The sequence below is a fragment of the Ixodes scapularis genome, unplaced genomic scaffold, assembly GCF_016920785.2.
Source record: "Ixodes scapularis isolate PalLabHiFi unplaced genomic scaffold, ASM1692078v2 PGA_scaffold13__105_contigs__length_92229423, whole genome shotgun sequence".
Lineage (NCBI taxonomy): Eukaryota > Metazoa > Arthropoda > Arachnida > Ixodida > Ixodidae > Ixodes > Ixodes scapularis.
The window spans coordinates 84,239,749-84,253,962 of NW_024609839.1; the positions used below are offsets into that span (position 1 = coordinate 84,239,749).

The window sequence follows — 14,214 nt, forward strand, 5'->3', positions numbered from 1 at the left end:
AAGGAGGGGTTTTCCGTCCCCCTTTGTTCCCCCCGATCCTCGGTTTCTATGGCTATGTCAGATATCGCGTTCATCCGTGGCACGCAACTAAGTACCATATTTTCCAGACTATGGCCCGTGGACCCTACACGTTTAAAAGTTGGACATTTACGCGGTGTAGGCTAGCTACAGGGACAAACCATACGAGGCTTCTTTTATTTTTATTTTTTACATCGTTCATGACGACAAGGCACGACAGATTTCGTGAATAACGGAGTTAGTTAGTGGTGACTTTGGCGTAATACAAGATCATTCGCGAGCTAACAAAGCGGGCCCTTGACAAGGTGCGATGCATACGAGAATTGTTACGTGCAGACTAGGCCCTAGGCGCAGACTATGCACCGAATACGAATTACCCGAGGAAAAACATATTTTTTCGTCCGAAATCGGCTCCCGCAGACTATCTCCGAAGTGCAAGCTCTAATCCGAAAGATGTGGCGTAGTCCGACGGGGGCGCTACGAAAGGCGGCAGGTGGCAGCCTCACCGTTCCCTGACGAGGGGCGCGGGCTGCTTGGGCCTAGTCTTGAGGCTGTCGCTGCCGTCCAGGGAACTCGTCTTCTTGTGCAGCGCTTGCTGAGTCCCGAGCGCCTCGCTAGGGCACGAACCGGACCTGCAAGCGGAAGCGGACAACCGTTCACAAACCCTCCCTCGTGACCAGGGAGTTCTCAAATTTTTCACTCTTGAGGAAAGTCCGTTTGACTGATGGCCCAGAAGCCCCTCCATCGGTTGATGGCACATAATGGACCTTTTTCCAGTAAGCGTCTGCGCACGCGCACACCCTTTCCACTTGACCTTGACCACCCTTTCGCCATTTTTGGGGGGCACTGTTTTCTTGCGGCACTAATCTGTTCCTATGGGAGAAGGCGAGTCCGGTTGCCCTCCATTTGTAGTAGGCGGCAAAACCGTCATGGGGCACTCCTTACCGGAAAAAGGTCCATTGCCCATAGTTGCACATCAAAGGGGTAAAAGTACTTGTTGTTGAGCTAGTTGGTGCTGACTGTTTTGAACCATGGTTAAAAGCGCTAAAAAGACGAAAAAAAGAGAGATAAACACGGGCACTGCTCGCAATTGTATTTGAAAAAAGAAGATAGAAGTAGAGATATATATGTTGATAGACCTATCGTGTGAGCCACCCTTCGGTGACACCAGGATTCTCGATAAAAGCAAGAATCAAAGAGCACTCGAAGTGCAAGAGGCGTACTTCATCAGGAAGAGAGGGCCCCAGTGCGTCAGCGACATGTCGATTGCATCGTAAATTGCAGAGATGCGTTTTTTTTGATAAATTTATGTAAAGAGGTTGTAGAGTGTGTATCCCGGCGCAGATTTAGCCCAGGTGACGCTAGGCGTATCAACATATATATATATATATATGTACTTCTACCTTCTTCCTTCAAATACGGTAGTGAGTAGTGCCCGTGTTTGTCTTTTCTCTAGTGTTCGTCTTTTCAATGCTTTTAACCATGGTTCAACACATTAAAGGGGTACTCCAGCAATTTGTTTTATGGTCGCCAATTCTCCCTCAAATTGGCTTTACACCACCGATAGACACGGCTGTACCAATACCCCAAGTATCGTATGAAGATAAAAACATTTTGCAAAGTTCCTGAATTTTCAATATTTCGTACTCATCCTGTTCCTTAAACCGAGAGCCCTTATTGGCAACACTGAAGTGTGACAACAGAAATGGTACAAGGTGGGCGGTAAACCCCGTTCCCAAATGGTTGCAAGACGTTTGATGGTGTGAAAAGAATGCTTGGAAGCTTATTCATTGAGAAGCATGAAAAAAATGCTCAACATACTCTGCATTGCTATGGCAATTTGGGCCAGTTGGTGCATGATCTCAGACTCGTAGACAATTGGTACATGATCGTAGACAAGAAGGGACGTTTACGTCTCTTCTCGTTTTGTGTTTTTCGGTACCTGTCTACAAACATACTCTGTTTAACACTACTTGGGGTGCGGTAACCAAGTGGGCTAGCGCACACCAGCTCGAACACATGAAGCGAAAGCTCGCGCTGCAGAACCCAGGGATCCTGGGTTCAATCCCCACCCCTGCCAGTTTTGATCTGGATGAGCATCATACTGGCATGCTGCCCGTTAAAGACCCCAGCCTAGTGGTCGTACCACACAGGCTAAATTTCTCATCTACGGCTGAGAGACAAGTCACCCATTGAGGCAGACTAAGTTCAGGCCCTATAAACATATCCACACCCCAATTTTGAAAACTACCTGCACAACCTGAAAGTCTGTACCATTTGCGACGTCACACCACTGTACAGCGTGCGGAAATTTGAATGTTGGTTTCAGCAACATCTTCATTTATGGTTTTCTCAATAGCCATCTTTAATTTCGAGACGATAAAAAGAATTCAAAGAATTCAACTGTCGGATTAATGCATTTAAGTACTCTCTTTTCCCAAGGACTGTTCACGACTGGAACTCCCTGCCAGGCGATATAATAACAGCATCACCAGAGTCCTCCTTTTTTAATAAACTCCGAGATTTTTGTGATTCTTGTATCTAATGCTCATTTATTAAATTTTTTTTTTTTTTTGCGATGAATGGTCTTTGTATAACGCTGTTTGCGTTTTTGGATCAGCTAGAACGAATATCCTTGTGCTTGTTACCTGCTGTTTTTTTTATTATTGTTTTTGTGTACACATATGTTGTAAACCACTCCTACCATGTCTCCTGAAATAGGAGACAGTAGTAATAATAAATAATAAGTAATAATAATAATAATATCGTGAAGACTAATTGTCTGGGTATTCAGAAAATGCAATTTGTTTCAGTAGCTCAATAAACAGCCAAAGTACCCCTTTAATGGATGATCTAAAGAATCGTCTCCTGCCTGGCAGAAAGCCAATTCAAAGTCATAAGTCAAATTGGACGTTTTAGTGATTTATACAGCGTAAGGTTGGTCACAATTGAAAGGGTGTAACGTCCTACAAAGCATACCAAGAAGGAATCGGGCAACTGCGTGACATACGCTGAATCTAAAGTGTATGTACCGGTCCAAGTAACGTGCTTGGATCTAGAGCACGACAAGGGAATATGCTCTCCCGAATATGTTACGTAAATATTGGATACTGAAATGAAAATTTAAATATACCTCCCACATTCAGAAGTAAGTTAAACATGATGAACAAAATCTGCTAACGACAATCATACATTTGTACTAATTTCATTGCAAACAGCCAATTCCAGCGAACGCTCGAAGAGCTGCCATCGAAGAGCGCGACGTGTCTTGGGGGATGCGACGCCTCTAGAGTGTTTGTGACGTCACGTTTAACTGCATAGGCAAGGCTATGACGAGGCTGGCATGAACATTGAGCTTCGCCACTTGGTAGCGTCAAGTCAAATTTGGGGGTTTTACGTGCCAAACCAACGACGGGCATCTGGCACGCCCCAGCAGAGGACTGAGGATTAATTTGGACCACCTGGGGATCTTTTGACGTGCGACCGAAAGCTCGATTACACGGCGCCTTCTCCGCAATAAGCCTCCGTCAGATTGCGGGCACCTCGGCCGGGATTCGAACCCGCCACATGGGGATCCGTAGGCCAGCGCTCTCGCCTAGGAGCCACCGAGGCGGCTCACTTGGTAGCGTCAACGCGTTACTACCTGGATGTTTGAGATGCCCTCTCCCCATTCCCCGCAGGAGTTGAATAGGCGGGGTCGAGAAGAGGAATCCGTTTGCGCGAGTTTGACCGCCTATGTGCGATTGAAGCTTGGTGCCGTACTTCCGCGAAGTGGTGCTGCTTTTATGGGAAGTTTATGAAATGATATTCAGAACATCCACCAGGTGCAATCTAGTCATCGGTTTATTCGTTTTCAATAATGCCATAGTGGCTTTTCAAACAGAAAATTGCTGCCTCTCTGGTGTAACCGGAACGTGGTTGACATTTAGACAATAAAATAGGTGCTAGAATTTCGCTGCAGTACCCCTTTGTTATGTATTGCAGGCAGGGCCTCGAGAGCTGAGCAGAGAGAAGCGTCTGGATGGTCTTTTTAATGGCACCTCAAACAACAGTGCCGTGCCCCAGAACGTGCACCAGTCCCGCGCTTTAGACCCGCGCTCTCAAAAGCGCAGGTGTCGAAACGTGCGCGCGGCTGGCTGTTAAACGATATTAGCACACTTTATACCCGATTTCTACCCGTAGCTTTGGAGGGCCTTCGGAACTTCCTTTTTAATGTTTCGTCAATATACGAAATTCACCGCAGTACCATTCCACAGACAAATGTAACTAGCAGGAGCATTCTGGTTTGGGGGAGAACAATCATTGATAGCCTTAGACCTGAAACAAAGATCTTGATTTGTAGATCATACTTATAGGGAACGAAATGGCTATAGTTTAATATAAGAAAGAGGGAAGAACAGGGTGAAATCCTAGCTAAAACGATTAAAAATTTCATCATTTTTAAGTCATAAAATTTTAAAAAGAAGCAAATGTTTGTCTCCCATATTTTACAAAATATCAAAGCTGTATGAGTCTCCGTACGAAAGCGGGGAAGGGTCGCGAGTGCCCCTCACCTGATGTGCACGACGGGCATGGTCGCAGCAGCGGCGTTGGAAGGCTGCTGAGACGGCCCTGAACCGGCGGCCGAGGAGCTGTCCACGAAGCTCGGGTTGTCGCAGGAGAAGTTGGGGGGAGGCGGGGACCGGGAGCGTCGCTTGCTCGTCAGGCGCTTCATCAGGCTCATCTTGTCTTTCTCCCTGCGCTCCTTCTGCTGAACACGCGCGGGTCTGCTCAGCACTCTCTGCTCGCTTAAAACGCTCTGCCTCCAATGGATAGCCCCCGACGCTCGTGAATCGCAGCTACCTTTCCAACTTCTTAAATGTGCGAACCATTTATGAGCCCTCCTCCCAAAATTTACAATTTTCAAAAACTAGGTTCTCGAAGGAAGGGTTCCAGCATGAGTCTACAGGGGACGTAGCCTTTAGTTTCAATGAAGGAGCGGAAGACAATCATGTGGACACCTTACGCTCGGTGTCGTCGACGTGGAACGTGCAACCTTAAGGGGGGACACTGGCTAGAGGTCAAACTTTCGAACTACTCAAGTGATCGGAATGAAATTTGCAGGGGAGATTTAGCTTCAGATGTAGGTGTACTGTGCAAACTTTCAGCTCTCTAAGACAAATTTACATACCTGCGTAAGACGATGTGTCACTTTTCATTAAGAAATCTATGATATGCAAATCAAGCTATTGAGCATCATTTTCACTGCTTGAATGTAAAGTGGGGGATATGGGACCTCGGGCTATCTAGTTTTAATAACTTAAATGTAAATATTTCAGGAAGAGTTATTACCTGAAACTATGAGATGCATATCTGTCCTCTGTCAATTTTTGAAAACTTAGTTTTTTATCACTGAGGACTTCAACCTAAAACAATATAAAATAGATAGCCTGATTCCTGAGTAAATTTCAGTTCAGAAACATCTTGATTGTGGTATCAGAATACTTTCACCTTCGAACAAAAGATTCCTTCGTATGAAATTTGCAGCAAAAAGTGGAACTGAGAAAAATGCATTCAAACATTAAACTCCTATACTTTGTTACTGCCTCACAATGTGTTGAAAATATTTTATATCAACGTAACTATTTGGCGTATGGTTATCAAATTTGGTGTAAGGGTGTATAATTAGTTTCTAAAACTGAAAACGTCAAAATTAAAAAATGAATTTTTTCAAAGAAATTTAAAATTTAGGCCCATGTCCCCCCTTAAGGATTTGAGACTTGGGAAAGAGTGTCGCCATATAATGTGAAGCTCTTCCAGTTAGAGATACGACCAGACACGAGGCAAATGGCGGTAAAAATTCGAGGCGGTTCCCACGACTCTTCACCACACGCTTCGATTGGCGTAAGTGTGAATCGCTTAAAGGCCGACGTACACCCTTACAACCGGAAGATGTGGGGAGGGCGCTTGCTCAAGTGCGGGCGCATGCTCGGTATTTTACGGTAGTTCATGTTCGACCAAATACGGTATATTCCTGAACAATACAAGCATTTACTTTTCCTGGAGTTCAAAACGGACGACAGACAACCAACTCGCGCGGTTCTCCTTTGTGCTGTTGGCACTTGACAGCTAATCAGCATGAGAACATGAAACGAAACACTATGTCTATTTACCTGGTCCGAAATAAATTGTAGTCATTCTCTATTGATGGAAATTAGCACTTGACACCTGTTTTTATCAAACAAAAGTAACTCTGCATTAAAAACATTAAAAACATTTTCTTTTTCTTTTGCTAGTTTAGGCGCAACATTTACGCTTGGACCAGGATGGGGCAGTGAAAGTGGACTGGCGCACAATGGTGCAGTGCTTCCACCCCTGCCATCTTCCTTGCAGAAAACTGAGGTTGGACGTCGGCCTTTAAGGTCAGTCTGTTCAGTACGCAAAAACTGGTGAATGCAAACTTCCTTTGCTAGAACTGCTTTCAAGTATAGAATCCATGTTATACATTACAGGCTGTCCTTTTCCGAAGCCCCAGCATGCGCTCGTTGCTTTCACACATACTTTGGTCGTGCGTGTGCGCTCGGGGCTTACGAGACGCCAAAGCATTATCGAAGCAAGGGAACTCGCGCTGGAGGCGGGACAAGTGAAGCTCAGCGACTACAGAACTCTGCAAAGAGAGGAGCTCCACCCACCTTCTCCATGTGCAGCATGGCTGCAGACGAAGGCAGGGCAGTCGGGGTGGAGGAGGAGCATCCCGGAGACACGCCCCCCTGGCTGCCTGCGACCGTCACGCCACCGCCGGGGGGCGCGGCCCCGGACGAAGGGGTCGCGGCAGTCGGGGGCGTGGCCTGGCGGGGAGGGGACCGGGTGGGAGTGGCGGCGCAGGCGGAGGACGGCACCCAGGGGGCGTGGCCCCCGTAAGGGCCGCCCTGCGGGGGCCAGGCCAGGAGCCAGGGCCCCGCCCCTCCCCGCTGGGACGGGACGTGCGGGCCCGGCGGGCCGGCGGTCGAGGTCGTCACGGGGACTGCCTTGGCCACGCCCAGTTGCTGCATCTGCGTCCGAAACGTCGTCTCGTTTCGATGATCCACACTCGCGCGAGTAGTTAAAGGGGCACTAAAGCAGATTTCGAGTTGGCCTTTTTATGGCCAAAACTCGGTTTACGTGATCCAATGCTGCGGTCACACTGCTCGTACGTCGTGCAAAAGACACAGTGTTCGTCACAGACACAATGACGGAACTATATCTGCAGACACGCCTCCCACACGATCGGAGCATGTTTGCTTTCTACGTATGTATGCTTCCAACGTGGCTGCAGACAGTTTCTGTACGACCAACGCGCCAGGACCGTCCTACGAGTAGAAAGCACGCCAGAGACAACAGCAGACCGTCTTTTGTACGGCGTATTAGCAGCGTGATTGCGGCTGAAGCGAAAACCCCAAACTACAATCATGTGTGGATTTATTTTTTAGTCCTATTATAAAAAAATGTCGCAACATTTGGCCGCATTTTCTTTTTCTTTTTTTTTTGCACGATTATAATCTCGCGTTTTCTACAGTGCTTAAAGGGGTACTCCACCGGTTTTTTCATTATCTCCGATTTGCTTGAAATTTTGCTAAACTAACCAACAAACATTGCTAAAATAGTATCCCAAATATTAGATCAAAATATTGTTTTTTCGCGAAGTTATTGAATTTACAGTTTTGGTCTTCACCATGTTTTTCAAACTGAAAGTCTCTACTGGGAACAACAACAAAGGGACGTCAGTGGAAGGCAGGGGTTAACTTTTTGGACTACAGAAGTTGTTCCCAACGGATTTGAAGCAGTTTCTTGGTGTCAAATGAGTGCTTTGGAAGCTCGCTCCCGTATCCGCGCTCCTGCACGGAACAAATGATTGGCATATTCTATTTTTAGACTACTCGCTCGACTGAGAAGCCTGCCTGCCACTGACGTCACGGCACTGAAAAGTGCGCAAATATTTGAATATTGGTTTTTGCACCATTTTCATTTGCCGATTTCACAATACCTATTATGAATTTCGCGATGCTAAATAGCATACCGGAAAGGCTAAGGGCCGGGGAATGAGAAAATATAGTTAGTTGAGGTAGCTCAAAAAATCGGTGAAGTACCCCTTTAAAGGGACACTGACAGGGTATTTATGCTCGCCGAGGTTTTTAGTTGTACGTGACATATGAGAGCTCAACTACCCAGAACAGAATTTGCGACTCGAAATTCGGTTTCTTTCCGCCCGAAAACCGCCGATCAAAAACTGGCCGGTTCGAGTCTCGCTCACTCTCTTTTCCGCAGTCACGGGCCGTTTTCTAAGGTATCGATGCGATCACCAAATTTAATATAAGTCGTAGGTCACTGAAGGCACACACTCAATATTAAAAATAGAAAAAAATATGAAACCCATTTTTTTGTGGCTTCTAAAAAGCTGCAAATACGTTGATTGAAAAAAAAAGTTCCACAGACAACCGGAAGCATTCTGTGCGTTTGTCGTTTCGCGTATCGTGGGACTCGCTGGGACGGCGATGGCAGCGGACGACGGGCGTAGAACCTCTATTTCAGAACTGTCGTTCGCTGTACCGGCGAATTCTGTCTACTTTTAAAAAAAGAAATTTGGGACTGATCAAAAGAATTGGTATTCATCCCGTACGACACGCCCGACCCCCAAGCCGATTTGGACGAAGACGTCGCCGAGCCGTTGCTCCCTTCTCGTTGCTGAAGACATCGCTCGCGCAAACGTCAAGCACGACGTGTCTACTTCGAGTTGAATATGCACGCGTAAGATTTCTTTACTAGGTGTGGATGTCGCCAATGCGTGGTGCTTTCCGGCTTCGACCCGGGAGTGCTTTTGCTAGAGGAAAATTGGCAGGAAACTTTCCAACTTAGTTTACCGGCTGAATTATTACTAGGGAAAAAGATCCGCCAGTGAAGAGATCCTCCAGTAGCTCAGTGGGAAAGACGTCCGCTTCCTACGCGATAGGACCGGGTTCGATACCCCGTGGAATTTTTTTTTTTCTTTTTTAAACATTTTCCGATGTTTACATATCTTTTTTTTTTTTTTACAATTATTGCTGAAGAAAGAAACAAAAAAATAACAAACAAATGTTGTGGACGACACTTCGCTGAATTAAATGGTATGGGATTTCCTTTTTGACACCTGCGAACTCAATGTAATCACTTTTCACAAAATACAAGGAGCATATAAATCAGGTAGCGTCCGCTTTCCGAGGTGCCCGTATATGTTCTACAGGAATTGCAGCCAGCCATTGGTACCGATCCCGTTGATCTTTCGGAAACTCTGTCCCACAATGCCCCCTTTTTTTTTTTTTTCGGACGCAGGACATGTGAGCCAGCTCTTCACGCAACATCTTGGGTGTATTCTTTTCGGAGCCAATCATGGAAATTCACCACGGACACCCACTACTCATCTCCAACTCCTCAATGTACAAAACAACTCATATTGGAGTACAGAACAACGAGCGGAACAAACATGACTGCAAAAGAATCGCACGGCGAACAGTTCCCATACGCCGCATGTCGTGTCGTCTTCTACAAAAAGGAGGAGAAAAAAAAAACAAAAAAAAAAAAAAAACGCACGGTCGGGTGTAGCTATGTGACTTCCGCCACTCACTCCCTTCTCTCCACTTCTCCGATCTCCGTCGGGTTTCGGTTTCGGTTTTGAGCAGTTGCGTCTTTTGGCTTTATTAAAAAAATATGCTACTCTGTTGCAAAATATTAATTGGGTAGTCCTCCGACACCATAATAAAACGCCTGGCAAAAAATGAAAAAAAATTTTTGGGGGGTGTCAGTATCCCTTTAAAGGACACATGCAAAGGAAAAAAACATTTTTTTTATACGGCTTAGATGGAAAAAGGACACCATAAAACGATTTTACAACAAAGAAAAAAAAATTTTAGAGCTATATTTACGGTGCAAAACGAATTTGTGGTTGGCGCCCGCGGGCACCGCGGAAAAGTGGTCCGTATTTATCACGTGACTGGTCCTTATTTATCACGTGGTGCTTGCGTTCTTTCGGAAGCTTCCTATGGCCTCTAAAAGTAACTTATTCATCTTTGTTTGAAGTATAACAAAAAAACTAAGATGAATAAGTAACTTTTAGAGCCCAAAGGAAACTCCTGAAAAAGCGCAAGCAGACGTGATAGACCTGTGCGCCGGTCAGACGACGGCGGCGGCGCCCCGAAGCAGACGAACTTGTGCTGCGGCGGCGACGACGGCGGCGTAGAGAAACGCTTTGAAGCGGCGTTCGCACAACGCTCAGTGTGCGGCGGCAACGCAGCGCGGCGGCGCGCGGGCCTACCACGTGACCAGCAGCGGCTCCCGCGAGCGCCAACTACAAATTCGTATAGCGCCGTAAATATAGCTCTAAAAATTTTTTTCTTCGTTGTAAAATCGTTTTATGACATCCTTTTTCCATCTAAGCCGTCTAAAAAAAATGTTTTTTTCCTTTGCATGTGTCCTTTAAGGGGTTACAGTTTGCACTCCAAAAAGGCAATCTCAAAAGCCACTCTAGTGCTCCCAATAGATTGAACTCCCAAGAGCGCCGTTTTGATCTGCAAGCCGGCTTTCTTTCCTCCAAAAAACCGTGTCAACCGCCCGGAAAAAAAAAAAAAGAAATTATTTTGTGGATGGACGGGGAGAGGGTGAACCGGTGAGACCTTAAAAAAAGAAGCGGCCAATGAATAGCCGCAAGGTTGTGTAATATATCCCCAATAAGTGACTTTTTGAGAGTAAACAAGTTTTCTAAATGTGGCGTACTTGTTTGTTGTCAAATTAATTAAAACCTATATCGAATAGTAGACTTTTTTTGCGAGTTCGGTATTAACAGGTCTGACTGTAGCCCGTTCACCTTCAAGCTAAGAGCTCGCTGGCGTTAGCGGTGCTTTGGTTGCGTGTGCCCGTGCGTTCCCACTTGCATTAGCGAGGGCAGAAAGCACGCGCCGAAGGCGAAGCTTCTAGCATCGGCTTAAGGGTGTACGGAGCATAATGACGACGTTTCAGGCAAGAAGGCACCGTGGGCCTCGTTTCCTAGGTGGGTTCCGGGCACGACTCTCAAACGCGCACTTACGGGAGGTTTGTGTCCCATGGGGCTGGGCGTCGTGGACGGCGGCATCCTCTGCGGAGACGGCGTGGCCAGTGCCCACTCGCCGAGTGGCGGTGCCTGCCCCTGCTGCTGTCCCACCGCCACCGTCGGGAAGGGCACGGGCGCCACCACGGGCTGGGCCACCATGCCGCAGCGCGGCCGGGGGGAGGTCGGTGCAGGGATGCGTGTCGCTGGCTGCTGTTGCTGAAGGCCCACCAAGCCGACGTGGAAGCCGGTGGCGTTCGATCTGCGCGGTCGGGAGATGACGCCATTACCCGTGTCCCAGCAGAATTTATGGCGAACTGCTAGGCACTTGTGTTGCATACGTAAAGTGCTCTAGCGTCACAAACTTTTAGTGTTACTCTTAAGTTTCTGTAGAAAGAAAAGCTACAGTCGCTGACCGATTTTTAGGACACGTTCAATTGTTCGGACGTTTTCGCTGAACCGCCACTCACCCCATAGAGTTAATGTATAACATGGACCGAAATTTCGGACGCCATAAAGCATGTTGCTCGGTATTTCGGACTTAATTTGCGTGATACGCCCTCAGTTTTTAGCCACAAAACAGCTGCCGCGATAGCACTGCAAGCTTAGTTGCCGCCATTTTGGTCTTACGCAATAAACTAGGCTATACACCAGCTCATGTTTACAAACAAACCGGAGCGCCCGGAGCGCCCCTAGCGGAAGCCACCGGCGCCGCGCATGCGCGATGGGGGTGTGGGCAAAAAGCTCGCCGTCGCCCATAAACAAACCATTGAAATGCGATGTTGTCGGCGCCGGTGTGAGTCCCCGCGCTCTTTTTCGCGTTGGAATTGTTGATTCTACATCCTCCTAACGATGTCTGACTACTTGAGCAGCGTCAGCGAAATTAACGAGGCTCGTTACACCACAAAACTTCGCGTCAATAATGTGACATGCTGCGATTCAATCCGCGTGGACTCCGCAGAATGTACGCTAAAGCCTCATTCGCAAGATGAGATTTCGCTCGCAATTTTCAGTCGCAACGTCGCTCGGACTGCAAAAGCGTGAACCGCAGCTGAGATGGTCGACATCGATATTGAAAATCTAAAGCAAAATCGGACCATGCGAATCAGGCCTAGCAAGTCGGTGATGGTCACTGGTAACAATGATCAACATCTCCTTGTATCTCCTGTTTACATCGAGCCTGCTTACCAACCTTCAAATTTAAGACTTTTGAGGCGTGCACTTACTTCTTATCGCAAGTACCGGGCCAAGATATGGTCTACGGGCCGGCGTTGTCTAAGAGAGCAGACGACAAGCAGACGACAAGCAGACGACAATTCGAACGATCAGGTGGCCGTTTAAACTTGAAGACGCACTGAATGTGGTCAGCACAACTTGGCGGTCTTCTGGCGTTCATGTTGGAACAAAACAAATAAATCTGATGACCACCAGTATCCGTGAATTCAACCCAAAGTGCTTCCCGCCCAAGCAATCGTTGTCCGACGGCGTCTGTTTTTCCCTTTTCACTGCACATATCCATATTCTCGGACGAACCGAGCACGTGAAAACTGACCTTCAAACCTTTCTCGACACCTCTGGCACGGCCCCAGTCGCGGCGTTTTGACGAGAAGGCAAGTTTTTGTCTCTTTCCTTTCAAAACAACGCAGGAATACACGTCTAGCATGGGGACTTCTGCCCACAGCTCCAGACCGGAAGTGCGACCGACGCGCCACCACCGCGCCGTGACGTAACAGAGATGAGTTCGTGTATAGCCGGGTTTTTCTGTTCTGCTACAGCCAACCTGGCCGCCGTCTGCCCATTCTTATGGTTCTTACAGTTGTTCTCGTGGTCCGCGCTTTTTGGGTGCGACTGCGAGAACAGCGGCTGTTTGCCGTTCTTGTGGTCTTTGAGCGCGAAGGTTTTTTGCCGACAGGCTTAGTATTGAAGTGAGCTTGGTCGAGTATAAGCTCATTATAACAGAGTTGGTTACAGTATAGACCACTTACAACATAACCGCTTATAGTGCAGGGCCGGGTATAATGCGGCTTTTTTAAACCACCGGAGGCGATCCCATAGAACTCCATGTAATTACATACCGCTTAAAATGCAGGCGCGCAAAGGGAGATACCGGCTATAGTGCGGTTTCTGGAACAGCGCGCCGACCGCGCCGACCAACCGGCGCAGCGAGCACGCTTCCCTGTGCGACACTCAAGCGACACTAGATAACGGCGCTAGCCGCAAGCGGTACTCGCGGGGGCAAGGATGGCAAGGAGGTTGCTCGAAGAAGCGGGGAGAAGCAAAGAGAGAGGCTTCAGTAGACATAGCGACGGAGGGACGCACGCACGTGTCATCCACGGCGCAAGGCGCTGGAGCGAGCTCAACCAGCCCAACTTTCCCCCGCTGCGTTGGAAACAACCGCAACGACAGACCAATTGCAGGTCGAGGAGAACTGTTCGCTCGCATTGCATGCCGGTTGCACGTCGGCTTCTTCTATCCGCAAACATGCGTCGGTGGTGATCGTCGACGTAGACGGCATTGTGGAAGCTCATCGTTCCGTGCAAAAGCACTATCCTTGACTGTGAATTTTCGTTGTGTGTCGCTATGATAACCCAGCATGTACTAGAAGGGAAGATCCACCTACTCGTGCGGCAATGTCGTGGCGGCACTCTCAAGACGGCAGAAACGCCCGTGTCGTCGTGTTTGTTTACTTCAACTACAGTGGTGCTTTCTAAGCATTTGTATTTTCAAACATCGCACGGATTTCTTATTTGGAGCATTGCATGCGTGTGCTCAAGTTGAAGGTATTACTGGCGCGTACCGTATAAAGGATGCGAATTTTCACGCGTTTTCATCACCTGACAAAGGTGATTAGGGTTAGCAATCCTGAACGCTCGCAACGTCCGTCCACAACCCGCGACGCCGTTAAAAGGCTGCGCCAGGCAAAAGTCACTCATTTCTTTCAAAATGTGTGACACACTTGAGACAGAAGTGTACTAGTCTGGTGAAATAAAGACTTTCCTCAAACTAAGCTTTATTTTTCATCTAATATAAATTGTTTTACAAAGGTAAGTTGTCTCATGGCATGTATTTTGGCCTGAAAAATTTATGTTTTGGTTATAGCGCGGTACTGCTTATAGTGTGGGTTT

At 47.5% G+C, this 14,214-nt stretch overlaps 1 protein-coding gene across 2 annotated transcripts in view; it reads right to left on the minus strand.

The window, feature by feature from the left end:
• LOC8044064 (E3 ubiquitin-protein ligase SH3RF3) overlaps positions 1 to 14,214 on the minus strand; it is a 40,470-nt gene that overhangs the window by 4,450 nt on the left and 21,806 nt on the right. The window contains exons 11-14 of one of the 2 annotated variants that reach the window (XM_029978975.3): positions 11,090 to 11,351; positions 6,690 to 7,049; positions 4,572 to 4,768; positions 525 to 650 (exon numbers count right to left, since the gene is read on the minus strand). In XM_029978975.3, the coding sequence (XP_029834835.2) occupies positions 525 to 650; positions 4,572 to 4,768; positions 6,690 to 7,049; positions 11,090 to 11,351 (945 nt within the window). The remainder of the gene's footprint in view (positions 1 to 524; positions 651 to 4,571; positions 4,769 to 6,689; positions 7,050 to 11,089; positions 11,352 to 14,214) is intronic. The other variant, XM_029978976.4, reaches the window with a different exon arrangement.